The sequence below is a fragment of the Strix aluco genome, chromosome 12 (assembly GCF_031877795.1).
Source record: "Strix aluco isolate bStrAlu1 chromosome 12, bStrAlu1.hap1, whole genome shotgun sequence".
Classification (NCBI taxonomy): Eukaryota; Metazoa; Chordata; class Aves; order Strigiformes; family Strigidae; genus Strix; species Strix aluco.
The window spans coordinates 24,932,929-24,949,575 of NC_133942.1; the positions used below are offsets into that span (position 1 = coordinate 24,932,929).

General features: G+C 40.4%; 1 protein-coding gene across 4 annotated transcripts; it reads right to left on the bottom strand.

Annotated features, from left to right (window-relative positions):
- Window positions 1–194: 194 nt before the first annotated feature.
- ARPP19 (cAMP regulated phosphoprotein 19) lies at window positions 195–12,525 on the bottom strand. 4 transcript variants are annotated; one of them, XM_074838069.1, is made up of 3 exons: window positions 12,282–12,525; window positions 7,081–7,203; window positions 195–3,633 (listed from the first exon to the last, which is right to left on the bottom strand). In XM_074838069.1, the coding sequence occupies exons 1-3, from the start codon at window positions 12,324–12,326 to the stop codon at window positions 3,463–3,465; spliced, it is 339 nt and encodes a 112-aa protein (XP_074694170.1). In that variant the 5' UTR covers window positions 12,327–12,525; the 3' UTR covers window positions 195–3,462. The 4 variants fall into 4 exon arrangements, with proteins under 4 accessions (XP_074694170.1, XP_074694173.1, XP_074694172.1 ...); XM_074838072.1 differs by lacking the exon at window positions 12,282–12,525 and adding an exon at window positions 11,819–11,948; XM_074838071.1 differs by lacking the exon at window positions 12,282–12,525 and adding an exon at window positions 7,999–8,831.
- Window positions 12,526–16,647: the final 4,122 nt, after the last annotated feature.

Below are 16,647 nucleotides of genomic sequence, written 5' to 3' on the forward strand. Positions count from 1 at the left end.
ACATAGATCTTGAGGTTGTGCAAAGATCAGTCATAGTCTGAATACAAAATTAGTTAGACTTTTTCCAGCATCCTGATTTCTTGGAAATGTTGCCATATTCAGGCCAATAGTCTATAGCAATGCAAACTTCTACATGTCAAACTAATTCCCAGATATCCCCCTCACTCTGTGCAAGGGACCAAAACAGTCATCTGTTACGGAGTTTTCAAACAATAAGCTTTAATTGCCTTATTAGAAAAATAAGCACTGAAATATATATAAATGTGATTACATTAAAGTAATTCTGTAGTCTAACATACTAGAAACCAAAGCCCAGTCATATTTTTAATGATACAGAGTAGCAAGATTTAGGTTTTAGAAATTTTCCATAGAGAATACCGAAGTATGCAGTATCTTTTAGGAAACCACAGTAAAGACGAGACAAATCTCCACGTTGCAATAAAAACTAAGTAGATCAATTTATTCTGTATACTATACAATGTGTAAGTTTGTAAAGAACAATTGACATTTTTATCACCTTAACATCCTGACTGGGTGTAAATATGTCCAACAAAATGTACTCCTGTGGCCTTTACACAAACACTGTCCTACTACATCAAGAACAATGAGAGGGAAGCCTTTGGTGCTACAGATTTGGGGACGTATCTGCAAAGTTGTAATTAATCCACTTAACTACCTCAAATAAAATATTGGTGCTATCTGCTATTATAAGCCTACATGAATACTACTCTAAAAACTAAACACTGTCTCTCTTTAAAGGCAAGATATGAAAGGGACTGCCGGTCTACAGTGTGGACAGGTTTTCTTTGAAAAAGGCAATTATCAAATGGTAAAACTCATATAATACATTATGTACATAAGTTTGGATAGCTGAGTTATCTTGCTGGAGTAAGCTGAAAGTAAGCATCGATTTGCAGTCATATTTGATCTACTGTTAAGTGATTATTGGACTTAAGTTTTATACAGTGTATAGAATCAAAATAGCTGTGTCTGCTGCTGAGGTCTGTCAGATGTGAAGGCTCATAATCAGTCATTGACCTAGTTAGTATTACAGTACTTCAAATATACACATGGATAATATATAATATATTCATAGCTGAACTTGTAGTAATCTTAAGAACTGCAAGTCACTGAGGGAACATCAGAAGAGCTTGTGCTGTCCAATGAGCAGGACAGGCTGATTTGTAGTTAAGTGAGTGGAATGTTTAAATTTAAACAGCTATTTTTTTTTCTTAAACCTTCCCAAAGATCAAGAAAGCTCACCTTATGTGAGCTACAGAATAGTGGCACCAGACAATACACAGCAAGTCACCTTAAATTGTTTAAAATTCGTTTCAGGCCCAGTCCTATCATTAAGTTTCAATTTCATTTATACATACAAAAATAAAGAGGGATTTTCACATTAGGACAAACATCTATAAAAAGCAGCTTGCTTCAATATATCCTGTTTCCTTGCTAGTCTCCCAGCCTAATTTCTTACTTAAAGTCAAGTAGGTTGTGTTTCTTCAACCTGTTCTGCAAAAATCACTAATTCTTTATAATACTAGTGGAGGATAAAGACAGGCTTGACACAGCCCATTTAATTACCAGAAAAGGGCTCTACATACTTGAATCAGGTTAGCAATTTCAAAATTCTCTGGAATGACTTCTCTGAACTGAAGACATCATATAGACACCAACAAACTTTGCTCACGTTCTGATCAAAACAGGACCAAATTAAAGAGTATTCATTTTCTCTTGATCATTTTCTTATGTTTGCCTTTAGAAGAGAGCATTGCAGAAAATATGGGCCAGCATTCTTTTTGACTAGCCGTCCTTTATCCTGTAAGACCTTTCTGAATGTCAAAGCGCATCCTTCTAGAAACATGCCTCTTGAATAGTGTTTTCTCTTATAATACCTACACGGGTGCTTTGTTTTTAACACCCTGTTTCAGAACTGTTTCTTTGAAGAAAAAGGTATTCACTAAACTGATCTTTTTAAAGAGTTTCTTATACTCCCAAAGAACGGGTATGAAAATCAATTACATTATGGATGGCAAGCTAGTACTTACGGCCTGCATCATAAAGATGAAGTGAAGTTCATTCCTATTTTCTGACATGAAAAGTTACCTATTTCTCAATAGGTCATTATATAAATACCACTTCCAGTTCTTTGTTTCCCCAAAGCCAGTGAGGGGCTGCTGTATAACAAAGAGAAAAGGACATAGTTTACTACTACTCCAGGAGTCCAAGAAAAAAAAAAAAAATTATACCCTTCTGCTTCCAGAAGTCTAAAATAGCCCAAAGACAATTGCATATCAAACCTTAGCAAGCCTAGATTTGGTCTTTGCCACACAGGAAACTCTCTACAACAGTACATTTAGCCATCTTCCATGTCATCAGACAGAGCATTTCAGCTATAAAAGCTCAAGGAGCTGCTGAACAGAAAGGGCACTTGCCTCCAAATATAGGTACAAATTCCGCATTTGTATTTGAATGCTGGACATTGTTGCCAAACAAAATATACAACCTCAAAAGCATAAGGCTGAGTCAAGTGTAAATGTATGTGTTTCACAAATTTCAGGTATACAATTTTTACTTTCAGTAGCAAGATTCTGGGCTCTTAGTTTCAGGACAAGACTTTGAAAGATACAGAATCACTTGTGCTTTGACTGGCACATTATCTGCTTTTTAAAATGTAAAACTAATAGACATTTGCAAAAGGTTGTGCAAAACTATTGTATTTACAAAAATGGCACAAGAGTGAATTCAACAGTCTATGCACATGCACACTTCATTCACATCTTCAACAAGTGTGTCCTAAGCTACGGAACTGAAAAGAATACCAGCTTCAACAGGCAGTTGTCAATAAGCACTAGATTCACAAGAGTTACACCAGAATGGGCAAATATTGCCCAAGTAAAAACTCTATTGTTAAAGCTGAAACAGGTTTAAGGCCGTTCAAGTTCAAAAGCAGAAACAAAATTCAATCAGAGCCCTGTCTTTGTTTTTATACATGCTTTACCATCTAGCAACTTGTGGTCTAAACCTCTATTTTAGACAACAAACCCAAACACAGAAGAAAAACCCAACACAACTGGAGGTTATATTAAATACAAATATGCTGTAATTAAGATGAAATAACAAAAGCAGAAACATTAGAAGTTGTAAAACTTGCGATGTCACTTGCTGGAACCAGTCCTACACTAGGAAATGGGCAATATGTACATTTTCAAGTAGATTACATTGCTCTAACCAAACTTGTCCTTTTTAATCAGTGCATTGTTCTCAACTAGTCCAAATACTACACGTTTTACTCTTAACAGTACTCCCTTACAATAGCAGCACATGCTATCGCTACCTGCAAAGCTGTCAGTCTCATGACTTAGTGTAAGAAAGAAAGAGGGGTATGTGAGGGGTGAGAAATAACTATTAAGGAGAAATAACAGGAATGAGAATAATCATGCAGTTCAGCTCTTCTCGTCAGCCAGCCAGCTTGCTAGCAACAAGAGATGGTTTCCGTTGTGGAAGATCCTGTGGAGTAGGAATATGGTCACCAGTGACTTCTGTCTTGTCAGGAGCTGCAGTAGGCAGTTGCTTATTCTTCATCTTTGCTTTAGCCATGTTGTAATCACCAGAATCAAAGTATTTTTGCTAGAAGACAAAACACACACGTATTTAAAAGCCTGAAATCTTAAGACACATACACTGAATCACACAGTTAAATAGATTCTTCAAATTTTAAAAACAGTTATAAAATCTTTCCAATTTGGCAAGATAGCTCTATGTCAATTAAAAAAAAATCTGACCAAGATTATTAAGAACAGACAGATAAACTCTTAACAATAGGCAAGTATACAGTTAAGGTTGTACCATATACCGTTAAACTCGCACCATACTTGAGCATTATTTTTGCTCTGGTTTTCCCAAGTGCTCTCTGGTCTCCCACAAGTGAAACCTTGGGGTTTGTAAATTTTGTTGCAGTGAACAAGTCCTGCTGCACAAAATTACCAAACAATGCATGAACTAAAGCTGGAGAACAGAGCCTGTTCTATCACACCAGAGATCAAAGTAGCACGAAACTGCACGCTAACAAGAAAACCTCTTATCTGCACACATTAAAACAGTGAAACTATAATCCCTAAAGTTCCCAAAGCAATTATTTAGCAAAGTCAAATCTGCTGTGCAGTCCTTCTTGAAAAGCACTGTGTGAAGGAAATTCTTATCCCACACTCCAGGTTTCTTCTGAATACAAAAGTGAATACATTAGGTTTGAATTTCTAAGTCAGTGATCCTTAATATTTCAGCAAATTTTTATTAGCTTTACTTTAACAGTCTTTTTTGTTGTCATATTTCTCAAAATACTAAGGTATCTATGGATGTTAAAGCCAAATGACTAATTTATCTGCATCATGCTAATGAGGCATGGAATTTCACCCAAATTCTGCATCAAGTCTTCAACTGCTCATTGTCACATTTTGCAGGAAAAGTTGTATTTTGTTTACATCTTACTGTGCAGTCTACTGTTATTGTACTTGTAACCCGTGATCTTGAACAGACTGTCATATAAGGACAAAAAAAAAAAAAATCAGATTCAGTAAAAACATTTACACTGGTAACTGCTGCCTACAATCACAACCGTCTCTGAAGAGAACACTCCCTCGTTAGCTTTATACAGGCTTATTCCTCAGTCAGTTGAACAACAGCCAACACTACCTGCCATCTTTAAAGTGTTTCCAGGCAGCATATTACTACCGTACTCTTTATTTTGCATTAGTACCAACCAGCTGCAAAATGTTCAGTAGCAGCAGTTGTTAGAGAGAAGTAATTTGAACACCTGACTTAACAGGACTTTACCTAAGGGTAGGGGCCTCCTGAAAAAGGCTTTCAATATTCCCAGCCAGAGCCTTAAAGTTACCAAATCTGTTTTTCCCATGCAGTCAGTAGTACATCTGAACCACACACTTTTATTCATAAACTTTTATTCATAAACTTTTTTTTAACCCTTTTGATCATGTCATCCCTGTTTACACCACAATGTTCTAGTACCACATCTGCAGACTAGACCTCAATGATCTGATTTGGAAAAAGTCTTTCATATTTTGCCCTTCAAGACTGAAGCAACCAAAAGAAACTTTTAAACTGCATTTAGGTAATAAGAGAATTGATCAACCTTTCAATGTGTTATTGCTGTTAACAGATACCTATTTCTGTCCATGTAAGAGCTCCAAATAGAATCCCTCTACAGGAGCATGGTGTAGCACAGTTCTCATCTACTCTTATTCTGGAGAAAGTGTGCTAATAACGGTGTGTGCATCCAATGCAGAACATTTCTGGACAGCAAATATCAATGGGCAGAGTGTGTCCTAGTTGCCAAATTGAAGAAAATCTGGGCTACAGTTGACTACATACATTTAGAAGAATATCTGAGAAAACCTACCATCTTTCATGCATTAGATTATCAGTCCATTTCTTCCTTTAACTTATTCCTGTATTTTCCTCTGATTTACTCTAGCTTCTCATAGATGGCCTGCATTTGAACATCCCTTTCAAATTGACTATATCTGTCCAGGTGTCTTCGTGTCACAAACACTATCTGAAATCACAGTCACTACCCTCACTCTATTTTAAACTTCAGCAATCCAGGCAGCCCGAAGTACACCAGGTGTCTATATCAAGTAAAGATGCTTCCTCATTTAAGACACTGAGCACACTAAACAAAAAAAATAAAAAAATAAGATGAAAGAAAGTTATTACCACCATATTAGGAGTGGAGAACTGAAGAAAGCAGATTATGAATTGGAATCCACTACTTTACGCCATCTTTCATCACAGCAGAAAAATCCCAAACACTTAGTCAATTAAAATGCCCGCTGGTCTACCTCTGCTCAAATTCGAAAATTCAGGCTGCAACAACTTTTGCATTAAATAGTGCTATAATCAAGATGACAATATTGTACAGAGTGTTACTGTCGGTGGCGAGTTTTCCTCACATTTGCACTGAGTGCAAGCAGTCATAATTCCTTTATGGCCATCAATTCTTAGGGAGTGGATGCTCGTCTGTTTTCCTGAAATATCATCACAACACGTACTTACCTTCTCCCTTCTGTGTCTACACATACACTGAAGTCTCATTTAGGCTGCCTTTGACCGCATAACAGCGTAACTCACAAAAGGACTCACCCTAATCTATTACCTGCCCGTTCCCAGCAGCCATTAACTATGCTGCATATGCTCCAATTTATGAGAGAAAGCTTATCCAAAAAAACCTGCCAACAGTAACAATTCCCAGGAGCTGTTACCAGATAGCACAGAATTAGATCAGCACTGAACTCCAACAGCTGGTTTGCGAAGGATTTATACTTGGAATCATTGCGTGCACTCAAAGGGCCTAGACAACAGTAAAAAAAAAAATCAAACCAGCATGACAGCAATGAAAGCACCATCAGTAGTACTGATATACCAGAATTATTCCAAGAACAGAGTTCTAGCATGCCTGAAAGGCATTACATAATCACTTTATGAATAATTAAACTAAAAAACCACGCAGTTAAATAACTAAGAAAGTAAGACACACTGGTTAAATGTGGAACAAATTGAACTACTAACTCAACTCTTCATTCTTCTATCATTATTTTTTGGTTAGGGTGTATATTCATAATTACGCTGCCATTCTCAAGCCACTGATGTCTGCTGTTTGACACTCAGCTTTCATGTGCTAAAAATATGGATAATAAGAGTGGACATACGTTCTGGGGACATAAGAATGGGCAATATAAGATCCATACAAAACAGGGATGAGGTTCTAACCCTTCCTGTTTACTGAAATATTTTTTATTAGGTCTATCACAGCAGCACTGGAGCAGCTTCTAAGTTTAATTTTTTCTAAAAAGTGAAGTTGAGCCATTGATGCTGTAAACAGTTATCCTGGCAATCTGGCATTTGTTTTGCGGAAATAAATTTCTCTTCCTTGTACTTTCACAAAGTTTAAATTTCTTAGCACTCTTTTACTCACGTAAAGGCCTGTGGAGTGGAAAAAAATCACAGATACAGGAATTTTGGAATTTCTTGTCCATACCCTATGGACAATAAAGAACTCACTCCTTTTTGAAGCCTCTTCCTCAAGAAGTCTGAGCCTCCTGGCTTCTGGCCCAGATGAGGATATCTTGCTTTCAATTTTGCTTCTTCAGCTTTTTCTGGGCTGATCACCTTATCCTCCATTTCCTGAAAGACAATTAGCAATACTGTAAATGAAATACACAATAATGAACTATTTATGCTGAATACCTTTGCAGGTAATTCACCAACATGCCATCTGCTGCTACCAAGTGAACATATTAATTATTTGAATACACATTTTCATATATTCTCTCTCAAATACTGACAGCAACTGTAGGAGTTCAGCCTCCCATTTTAGATACCTTTCCTGGACATGTGTATGAATCTAATCAGTGCATTTCTCTTTCACATAAAAGTAGTCTATACTAAAATGAAATTATTCAATTTTGAAAAAAAACCCAAACCAAACAAAACAAAAAAAACCCCAACAAAACAAGAAAACCCCCAAACAAAATCCCCCAAAGAAAAAACTTTTTGGTCAACACAAAGGTTTCAGTAAGGACAAACAAATACTGAAAGCTGGGCAAACACCACAGGACTTTTTTCAACTGCCTCTCTTTGGTCATGAAGTTGCACAGACAGACTAGCACTTGCATTGCCACAGTCTAGTCTGCATGACTGCTCTAACTGTAATGCATTGATATTCACTGGGAAACAGCGTTAAAGCAGCTCAGCCTCAAAAACATGTCTGCTATCATATTAATAGCGACAATACTGTATTTATAAATGTCTATAATTACCCTAAAATTATAAGAATGAAGACTGTTGAACAGTACATTCACGTAAAATAAAATGCCTATTTTATGAGTATACTGTAAAATACGGATGCTCAAAGTAATCATTTGAAGATACTCATTTGGCAAAAACTGCGGTTTGTACAACCAGTCTTTCAGCACTGACCTCTACTTTACACTCATCTGTTCCAGTCCATGTAGCAATTTGATGTATGAAGTTCAATTTCTTCTATTAGATCATTTCTAAAATATCTTCCATTCAAAATTCTTGGTTTGCTATTTTCCAGCATTTGGCCAAGGCCTTTTTTTTTTTTTTTTTTTGGCATGGAAACCACTGCTAGTCCAGGGAAAATATATATTGATTTGCACTGGCTGCTGTAGTTCTTGAATTGTTATTATCATCTGAAGTCACAGAAAGACTTTTACACAGGAAAGAATTGCCACTGAAATCAGGAGGGCCTCACATGCATCTGTGACTAAGGTTTCATAACCACTTTGAGCTGCTTAGGCAGCCCCTTCACACTTTTCCATCCATGTCATCATCCTTTGCATTGCATCAGTCAGCATGACTCTGCGTGCACTCCACATGAATGGGTTACTGCAATTAATCCAACAGAAAAATAACTTTTTTTTTCCCCCCTTCTTGGGCTGTGTTTCATTTGGATCAGTTTCCACAGTCTGGATCACCAAGCAGCTGCACAAACAGGTATGTCAGCAGAGCAGCAGGGAGGGCAGAGGAGCACAAGCAGCTGGGAGCTACTTAAGCCAAAGAACTAGAGCCACCACACTAGCCTACCCCAGTGCTTTCCTATGTCTCTTACAAAAGCTGTAATATTCAACATCTTTCTGGTAAAAAACCTCAGAAGCAACAGTCATAACAGAGCTAAAATATAACATCATCTAGTTGCTCCATTAGGCCAAGACATCTCAAAGACGGCTTTGCACAATACAGTGGGAATCTGAATTAACAGCTCTACCAAGGAAAGATAGAAATTCCCCTAACAGTTCAAGAGAAACTTCTGTAAGAACAGGAACCCACGCTTTTTATTAGGTGAAAACACAGCTAGGCAATACAATGCAAAATACAAGCAAATATAGAGGGCAAAGTTTCCCTGACACTACTGAACGTAACTATACAATATACTAGTCAAGACCATGGTTTTCATGTGTTATAAAGATAATTCCGTTGCTGCTGTTCTTTCTATTGTGCTTTATGATCATGCTGACACTGACTGGATTTTCTCAAAAGCAATCCTTTCAGCTAAACACTTTCAACATCTAATGCTGAATCACTGGATACTCACTGTTGAGCCAACAGACAAAGCATTTGAGGAGGCATGTTTTGCCAATACTAACCAAGAGGAGATGTTTTTTAAGAACAGAGGGCCAACAATAAATAGCTTACATAAATATGCATTCATGGTGCATCAAAGGAGACATTTATGCAAACTCACAGGGCTGACAAATCACTGCACAGCAGGCAATCAAAACGAAAAATACTGTGTTATGCATCAACGCAGCTGAAAAGGATACAGACTACGGTCACTTACTCTTGATGACCAAGAACAAATCAGACTCAAAAAACTACATACAACAAGTTAGAGAATATCAATACAAAGATTTGGGGTGTCAAACAAAACCAGCTGATGGCAGATTCAAAAAATACTTAAGACAACAGTTCTTTATATAAAATACAGTTAAGTGCAGAACTCCTTGCCAAAGGATACAGGTGGTGCCAAGAATTTAGATGTATTCAGAAAGCAACTCGATGTGTTCATTCGCAGCTCAGAAGGCTTTTAAACCACAGATTGCTGAGACCTGGGATAGTTTTCTGGGGAAGATCACTGCATGCATGTCCTGACCTTATATTCCTCTGGATTAGATGGTATCAAGCACTCTTGGAGATGTGTTGTTGAGCCACAAAGGCTTTAACCCAAGCCAGGAAGACCATTCATGTGTTTACAACATTCTCCCTTGAGTTACAGAAGCAACAGCCAAGTGACTAGCAAATGATTGGGGGGGTGAGGGGTGTAGCAATCAAGATACACCACATTCTTCTTCCTGGTGACAACCACACAAAAATTATAATTTTAGTTCTCTATAGGAATTTGACACAGCTAATGCAGTCTGCTTATTTCATTAAAAGGATCTATCAGGAAGGCAGTAGTTACCCAACTCATTTAAAGATAGCTTTTGCTTTTAATCTTTACAGAGGAACTAGGAGTGTAAAGTTGGACAACTGAACTGCATGGCTAAAGAGCCATCAGCCTTTTCAAACTCTGGTATGAAGAGCTCATCCCTCTTCAGCAAAAGGTATCAGACAAAATGTAAAGCAGAAAATGGGAAAACCATGACAACAGCACAACTCTACAGCAAACTGATATGGCAAAAGCCAGTCCAGAAACAAAACGCACCACCTCTAACAGCTTCCTGAAAAATGTAGGCTTTTAAGGCAAAAAGAGTCAGTCAACCAAGCACATGTCTAAAGTTTCTTTGTTGTTGAACTTCCCCCTTACACCATTCTGTGTTTTCACACCGAAAACAGGAAATGCTGGTCTTCGTCAAGTTTTCAATTCATATAGCTCTCTTATCTAACATCTTTCTTGCCTACGACATGCACAGGCTTCTTACAGCATGTTAAAAAAGTTTAGAAAAGAGGTCTGATCATGAAAATACTGCCTCAAAGTTCATTTAGGGCCTTCATCTTTTTTAAGCATACATATAAATAAGTACTGCAAAATAGGTTGTTTATATAAGTATTTCAGATCTAAGCATTAACTGAGTCAGTGTTCAATTTTACCTACCCAAACAGTTTTAGTGAAGGTTACTATTGCAGTGCCATAATAGCACTGATATCACAGTATCCTAAAAGGATGTAAACTCATAGAAAACAACATTTTATTTTATTGACATTATTGTCTTGAACACATCAGATTAAAACTAAATTAGCAGATCAGTAAGAGACTCCCATCTCTCGAAAAAAGGGTAATTTTTTAGAACACTGCATTTCAAGACTTCACTCTGAAACACAGCAAAATCAGCCCCAGTCACTTGACTTCATCAGAACACACTAGAAGGCATCACAATAAACTAGCTACCACATGTTTCGCTATGCTCTTATTACAGAGCTATTCTAGGAGTGCTGCATAGGCCAGGGATTTATTTTTATAGGCTTTGAACAGGACCAGTATCCCTTTAGTAGCCTACCTAGCATAAATGTTAAGTCGAGCTGCAGAACGCACACATTTAAGAGCGGATTACAGGCCTGCCACAGAAGCTGGTTCTGATTACTGCACCTATTGAGAAGGTATCATTCCATATTAACCCCCAAAGCTCGCCTACTTGTATGACTAACTCATATTACAAATTGTAAATTATTAAACAAAAACTTGACAGCTGACGTAGATTAAGCTTTTTCTTTTAGCGTCCTCCAAAGCAGTACTTGTGTTTCATAACTGTTCCCTATCAGAAATAGCTGTGGTGATTGCCACCGAGTCCATGTAGCAATGACAAGTCTAAAAACAAACGGCTTCTTAAAGCAATGACATGACTAAAAAACAAGCGGCTTCTTAAAGTCACAGCCAACAGAAGGGAACTGCTAACCGCAGTCATCTATGAAACCAAATCCCACTTAAGAAACTATAAAATTATTAGTTACCGAGATAACGTAATAGTGCCATCACAAGATAACCCCATCAGTTATTCTTTCTAAAAGCCTTAACTAGAACAGGCCGCAGCCATTGTGTTTTGGATATTTCTCCTCCTAAACAGCTTACATTAAGACCTGAAAATTTTCTAAAAGTGAAACAAAAGTTTAGCCATCGGATTGCTACTGGTCTCCAGCCGCTGCGACCGAGAGCTGAAATCCTTTCCCCCAGGACGCCCTGGCAGGCAGAGAGCACCCGGCGGAGAGCGCGGCCGAGGCCGGTCTAGGGAGCGAGGAAGCGCCATTAGCCCCTCCAGGCCAGAGCACGCCAACGATTTACCAGAGAACAGAAATTCCCAAGTGCAGAAGCCAACATGGTGGTGCCGCTCCTCCGCCTCCAGCCTCCGCCAGCCACGGCGGCAGGGCCCGCGCCTTCCCAGCCGCTCCGGCCTGCAGCGCGGCGCCGCTCCCGCGGCAGGCCCCGGGCCCCGTCCCGCCCGAGCCGGCGGTGGAGGGCGGCTGCAGAGCCGCCCGGCTCCCCGCTACCCTCCTGCGCGGCAGCGGCAGGGCCGGACTCCTCCCCCGCGAGGGCCGCTGCTCTGAGGGGGCTCCGGGCGCGGCGAGGAGAGCGGCCAGGCCCGGGAGACGCTGCCTTAAGGGCTGCGGCGGCCCGCGAGGCCCCCCCGGCTGAAGGATGGAGAGGCCCGGCCGCGGCGCCCCCGCTCCGCCTCAGGGCGCAGACGGAGGCGGGAGAAGCCCCGCGGGCCTCCTCCTGCTCCTCGGCGGGGCTGCCGGCCACCCACCTTCTGCTCGTCGGCCGAGGCGGGCTCGGGACTCTCGGCAGACATGGCGCCGCGGCAGCAGGACGGCGGGGAGAGGGCAGGCGAGGGAGGCGCGACCGCCGCTCCTCCACGCAGCGCAGCGCCGCCACCACCTCCCGCACAAGATGGCGACCGCTGCACGACGGTGCGCCGGCGGGACCAGACTTCCTCCGCGCGCAGCCTCCCCGGCAGCACGGCCCCGCCCCGCGCGCCGCTCGGGACCCGCTTCCGGCCCCGCCCCGTGACGCCACGTCCGCTGCCGGGCGGGCGGGGAGGGGAGGGGAGGGGCGGCGGGCGGTGGCTCTCGGCTCCGGGAGCCGCCTACGGCCCCGTCCCGAGGGACCCCGCGGAAATGTCCCCGGGGCTTTCCTGGAGACACGGGCCCGGCGGGCCCCTCTGGCGGGCACAACGCCCTCGCTCAGAGCACGGCCTCGCCGCCATCGGTAGAGACCTGCCCGCAGCGGCCGGGGGTGGCCGAGCTCCAGCGCGCCGCTTGGGTGCCGCTGTCAAGAGGCCGAGGCTCGGCCCCACACCCACGGTGCCTCCCTGGCACCCCACTGCACCCCGGCACCCAGCTCGGGCCCCGCCACAGCCCTGCCGCGCACTGCTCCTGCCGGCCGGCCTGCGCGGCCTCCCCAGCCCGGCACCGAGGTAAAAGGCAAAAAAAAATATTTTAGCTGCTTAGCTAAAATTAGTTCTCTTTTACAGATCAAAACATGAGAAGCAGAGTCCTCAGCAGCTTTACTTGAGGATCTTTTTGAATCCCAGAGACCAGCTGACAGGATATGAGGTCTCAAATAGTCCATTGAAACTTCTTGACAGTGTGGTATCAAGTTATATGAAGTATTTTCTTCCATCCCCATCTACTTTTCACTGCCTGGTTCTTGACAGAACAATAACCTCCCTTGGACTCTCTTAGACTTTAAGAATGTAAAGAAGGGGCTTAAATATGTTAAATAAATATTAAATATGTTAATATGGTGAGCTATTTAATAGGTTAATTAAATGGTTAATAGGAGCCCCTAAATATGGGGATGATGTAAACAATAAAGTATAGATCTTACTTAATAGTTAAATGATTTAAATCCCACTTTTTATATACAAAACATCATTTCCTTGCACCACTTCCATGTGATTTTGACCTCCAGCCCTCCCACCACAGTGTATGGGCTGGGAACCAGCACACGTTCCCCACCCTGCAGGCCGGGTGTATGAACCAGCTTGAGCACAGCTCAGGAAGGATGGGCAAGGCCAGGCTTTGTGTGGTTAAGGTCCAGAAGACAGACAGGTCTGAAAAGTCTCTCAAAACAGAAGCTGTAAAGTCAATGATTTTGACACACTTGAATTTTACTAAAAGCCCCCCAAACCAGTAGTTGGAAGCAGTTTTCTGAGCAATCGGGAGATTAATCCAGACCCCAGGATTGTGTAGTAGCAGGAACTCAAGGAATGTGCATATCCCTCGTTCGGAAAGGGATACAGCAGAGCAGATAGCACAGGAAAATCATACATGGCACTAATGAGGTTTTTTTTCCTAGTGATAGAAAAAGTGGTAACAAAAGAAAAAAAAAAAGGTCAAGAATAAAAAAAATACGTGGGTATTTTTTCTTCTAGCTTCTAGCAAAACCAGGGAGAAATGGTCTGAGGGTGTAAAAAACAGAGCAACACACAGAATAATGATCACAGAAAGGATGAAGTTCATAGATTTTGAAAGGAAGCAGAACAACAAAGCAGTGACAGCACACAAGAATGCAAACTTCAGGAATTTCTTTCAAATCTCTTAAGAAATTAATGTGAGGGAAAAGACAGTTTTGAGGATTCAACAGTTCCTTAATGAAATGATTTAAGGGAACAAGTGTAAACTGTACAATTCAGAGGAAGGACAGGAAGTAAAAACTAAGAACCTCAGGAAAAGCACAAGTTCTTCAATGCCCTCAAATACAAGAAAGCAGCATACAGAAACTAGGTCAATTGTATAAGGATATGCATCTAAAGCAGATCATGAAGACAAAGGGGCACAGGATCATTACTGAAAATTACTGAACAAACTTTGTAAAGAACAAAGGATTTATGTTTCTTTTGTTCAGTTTGCTGTGATCAAGATAGCTAGTGTAACAAACAGAGTATAACCTCAAATTGGAATAAGGAAAGATTAGTTTATAGGATACCCGAATCAGTTACTTTTGTTCCTTATCTGGTAAATATTTTCAACTTGGATGAAAAATTATCCTTGAGGGTTTAGAGAACTGACTGAAGCAATCTCCAATTAATTAGTGGTCATCTATATAGGAACCTGTGAAAAATGAATGGGTTTCCAGGAGACCAATAGCTTGGCCATTTTTCTGAATTTAAATAAGAGTAAGGGGAAGACAAAATACAAGCTATATAATTAAGCTGTCTAATCAATAATTACCTGAGAAATCATCTAAAATAAGCACTCAAAAGAAACTAAGTAGCTAGACATGAATTCACAATTAAGAACAAGGGTTTCAAGCAATCATATTTCCTTTAACAAAAAGGAAACAGACCATGTGGAGAAGTGGGTGAAGGTGGCTGAAGTTCCAGATGCCTTCTGGTATTAACAAGGCTTCTGACACTTTCCCATGCAAATTAGGGAAACTTAACTAGATAAAACTTTAATGCGGTAGATGCAAGTTTTGTTGGAAACGGCTATCAATTGTTCAAACAGCAATGCTGTGTTTAGTAGGGTTTCACGAACCCAGGGCCAATATTGCTCATCGGTTTCACTGGTGACCCAGATAATGTACTGTAAACTTTATTAATGTTAGATTACATTCAGTAAGAGAATCTACAAGAACACTAGAAAATATTTGCAATTCAGATTCAAACAGAAGATCAGATACAAAATCTTGGGTAGTGAGTGAATGAAGTTCAGTAATGACGCGTGCAGGAAAGCTACCATGTTGGGAACAAGCAGGTAGGACACCTCTGTTATACTGGATAACAAGATGAATGCAAGTTGACATCTCCTGATAATGAAAAATCAAGTATTATAATGGGATGTATGAAGAGGACTTTAACCCATAACACTTATTAACCAATCCTTCCAGTCAAATTGGCACAGAGGGGCTCTGCGTGGGATGCTGTGTCCAGCTTGAGGCACTTCAGGACAGATTCAGACCAAAAGAAGGAAGCAAAGAGCCATAATGGTGAGAGGTACAGAAAACAGAATCCATGAGGCAAGGCTGACTGAACAGTCTGGGGTTGTCTCAGATACAGAAAACAAGACTGGGAGAGGAGATACAAGAACTAAATTGTTTTCTTATAGTGAAAAGGCCAAGTAGCATTTGACTTTAACCGCAGCAAGATTAAGTTGGACACTATAAATAGCTTTCCTGTGATGAGTATAGTTTAACACTGGAAGAGGTTATTTGGAGCCTCCCTCACTGGAGGCCCTCCTGAACAACTCAAGCATTTGTCAAAAATAATTCTGTATGGTTAAACCTATTGAGGAGTAAAGAGAAGCAGCAAATGACCACTCAAAAATTATTCTGGTCTCATTTCTTAACCTATGCATAGAAGGTCATGTAGAATTCAGTTCATATTTTATGAATGTTCAGCATTTCCCCAAGTGTGTCCCTAATGGAAAGTGTTAACTTGGATCAGGCTGTAAGTGGAGAATGACTTAGTTAAATCAAAGATGTGCATGGATAATCTAAGGTCACTTTCATTCTGAATCCATACAGGGACTAAGTGTCACTTGACTATTTAAGTCAATACAAATTTATTTCCTAGACATGACTTATAGTGACCATATCTGCAAGATCCACACTTCTTTGCTGTTCAAAACAAATGAATATATTACTCTGAAGGGAGAAAAGGATGGCTTGAAGTCATTTAAAAGTTATCAAGATACAAACATACAAACATTGCATATTGTCAGTGCAAAATAAAAGGTTAATCTACTACAGGCGAATTGTGACTTTTCATTAGAAGTGTGGCCTTTTCTCATCCTTTTTTTCAAGTATGCAAGCAGATGTGCACCATGACACAAATAAATACTTTGAGGATACATGCTGTTTGCTTATGACTCAATAGTAGCTACAAAGAAACTAGGACACATTCTCATTATACTAGTCTAGATCCTAGTTCTACACACAGAACAAATGCAGTTGTATTTGACTTCTGCTACCAAAAGAAGCCTTTTCTTAGTTTTACAGGGCACACAAACAACTAGAAACTGCAAACAATCTTTTCCTGTACAGTTTTTCCCAAGTCTCTATAAGACAAATGCTAGCTAACCTTTGAAAACCTAGTGTAACAGAAGGGAAAATACTGCTGAAGTGGGAAATGGACTCAGTAATATCTGAGCTTTGCCCTTTTGTAGCAA

Coding starts and splice junctions, on each gene's coding strand:
- ARPP19 (XM_074838069.1), bottom strand. CDS start 12,326: ATGTCTGCCGAGAGTCCCGAGCCCGCCTCGGCCGACGAGCAGAAG. Junction 7,204..12,281: donor CCTCGGCCGACGAGCAGAAG/GTGGGTGGCCGG, acceptor ATTGTCTTTCAG/GAAATGGAGGATAAGGTGAT. Junction 3,634..7,080: donor GGAAGAGGCTTCAAAAAGGA/GTGAGTTCTTTA, acceptor TTTGTCTTCTAG/CAAAAATACTTTGATTCTGG.